This window comes from Cynoglossus semilaevis, chromosome 3 (assembly GCF_000523025.1).
Source record: "Cynoglossus semilaevis isolate Cse_v1.0 chromosome 3, Cse_v1.0, whole genome shotgun sequence".
Lineage (NCBI taxonomy): Eukaryota > Metazoa > Chordata > Actinopteri > Pleuronectiformes > Cynoglossidae > Cynoglossus > Cynoglossus semilaevis.
In genome coordinates this window covers 15,706,837-15,709,014 of record NC_024309.1, presented here as the reverse complement: position 1 = coordinate 15,709,014, position 2,178 = coordinate 15,706,837, and the positions used below count along the sequence as shown (strand labels likewise).

The 2,178-nt window shown below is 55.6% G+C and overlaps 1 protein-coding gene across 1 annotated transcript in view; it reads right to left on the bottom strand.

The window, feature by feature from the left end:
* The window catches only part of dlgap1b (discs, large (Drosophila) homolog-associated protein 1b), a 56,295-nt gene that overhangs the window by 34,322 nt on the left and 19,795 nt on the right, over nt 1-2,178 (bottom strand). The window contains 3 exon segments of the mRNA XM_008308363.3: nt 838-1,123; nt 1,392-1,647; nt 1,824-1,945. Of these exon segments, the coding sequence (XP_008306585.1) occupies nt 838-1,123; nt 1,392-1,647; nt 1,824-1,945 (664 nt within the window).

Genomic DNA, 2,178 nt, shown 5'->3' with positions numbered 1-2,178 from the left:
AGCATCTGACGGGGGCGTCAGTGAACACACCTCAACCACTTAGTTAAGGAACTCTTTATTGAGCGAACGTCGTCTCTGTTCTGGCTGCTATTAAATTAAACAGTGTCTCGGAGCCTGTTAGAGGACGGGGGAGGACGAAGGGGAGAGTGTCTGTCTCCACCTGTCCCTCAGCTCCTCTGGAAGACACGCGCTGAGGAAGTGAGGACGGATAACTGACACCAGGGAGACGGAGGGTTGAAGAGGAGCAAAGAAAATATGCAACGACTGAACACCTGCCCCTGAACCAAGGTGAACGTTCCACACCACACACACTTCACACTGAAGGGGGGGGGGGGCATGGAAAATAAAGTTCAGTGACTAAAGATTTAAAGTAAAGTGGCTGATCAACCAAACAGTTCAGCACCCACCTGCAGTACCTACGTTCACCCTGTAGGGGGTCTGACTCACTCATAAGGACCAGAACATGAACCGATTGTTCTGGATTTTCTGAAGCCCTAGAACCAGGATCAGCTCCACGTCCTGGAACTGATCCAAAGGAGCTGACGTGTCAATCAAACATCAAACAGGTGTGTGTGTGTGTGTGTGTGTGTGTGAAGATGAAAAAGTTATGTAAAAAGTCAACCTGGGGGACGGGGGGTTGGACGTGATCAGCTCTTAGAATAAGAAGAACAGTGAGAGACAGAGTCACGGTGAGCCAACCCCCCCCCACCTCACCCCCCCAGTCCCACTTACTGCTGAGTCCACCATATAACGAGGCCAACAGCCAATGGGAGTCCAGGCTTCTCTACACTAACATGAGGTGATGATTGGCAGTGCATGATGGGAGTTGACACCGACCTGTGCTGCTCTGGATGGTTCTGACGGTGGTGGTGGTGGTGCGAGGAGGTGAACTGCTCCTCCTGCTCCCTGCTGCGACCACTCCTCCTCCTCCTCCTCCTTCCTCCCCCTCCTCCTCCTCCTCCCTGGAGCAGCCCTTCTCGATGGCACGGACGTAGCTGTGGCTGCGCATGCGGAAGCAGCCGGACATGGGCAGGTCCAGGGCGTCCACGGCCTGAGACTCCATCTCACTGAACACCGCCTCACACACCGCCTCGATCTGCCCGTTCACCTCCACCTCACTCACCTGTGGGGGAGAGGTCACAGGGGGGAGGTGCTCACACACACACACCTGACCCAGAACTTCAACCAACAGCTTCAAACGATTTCTCACCAAACCTTCAACCCCTAGAGGTTCCATGAAGGAACTGCAGAGTGGTTGATTTAAAATAAAAATCGCTTCTGTTCTTTGCTCCTAACCCCCCCCCCCCCCCCCCCCCCCCCACGTGACCTCAGTGTAGGGGTGAGAGGACCGCAGTAGGCAGAGGAGCGGGGGGCCCCCGGGGGCCACTGACCTGACTGATGGTGCTCATGGCTCTCATGTAGCTCTCGTTTCGTGAGCGGAATTTAGGCGAGGCCAGCAGACCTGCTGGGTCCAAGCTGTCCAGACTCCTATTGATGGAAACCTCACTCACCGCCCGCAGGTAGCTGTGGCTCCGGATCTGCAGCTTGGGAGAATGTTCGGTGGAAATCCTGAAAAACAAGAAGAAGAAGAGAAGAAAATCAGACATGAAAAAATATCCACGAGGAAGAGGAGTCTGTGATCACGTCCTGTTTCTACTCCATCCAAAGACTGTGGAGGTTGTTAACCTGATGACGTGGGAGGGAAAAACATGAACGTTCTCAGAAAGGAACGATCCTCCAGTCAAAATACAGATGAGGAGAGGAGTGCCCCCCCCCCCCCCCCCCCCCCCTCCTCCCCCCCCCCCCCCCCCCCCCCCCATCGCCCCGCCCCACTCCAGCGCTCCTCCGCCATGGCTTTGATGTAGCTGCCGCTGCGCATCCGCCGACAGGGGATTTCGTCATCCTTCCCCAGTGGAGAGAAGGCGCTCCACTCGTCCTGGGGCACCTGTGGTGGTGGACACAGAGGCAGGGTCACGGGGTCACGGGGTCAGAGTGTCGAGGCCATGATGATGTAACTGTACTTCAAAAATAAAACAACTTCCTGTCAAAGCACATGGTATGAACAGCAGTGAAGTCACTGCATCACAGCATCACAGCCACTCACCCCTGTACCGTCACCCTGACGTTGTCAGCCCTGTAACGTCACCCTGACGTTGTCCACCCTGTAACGTCCCCCTG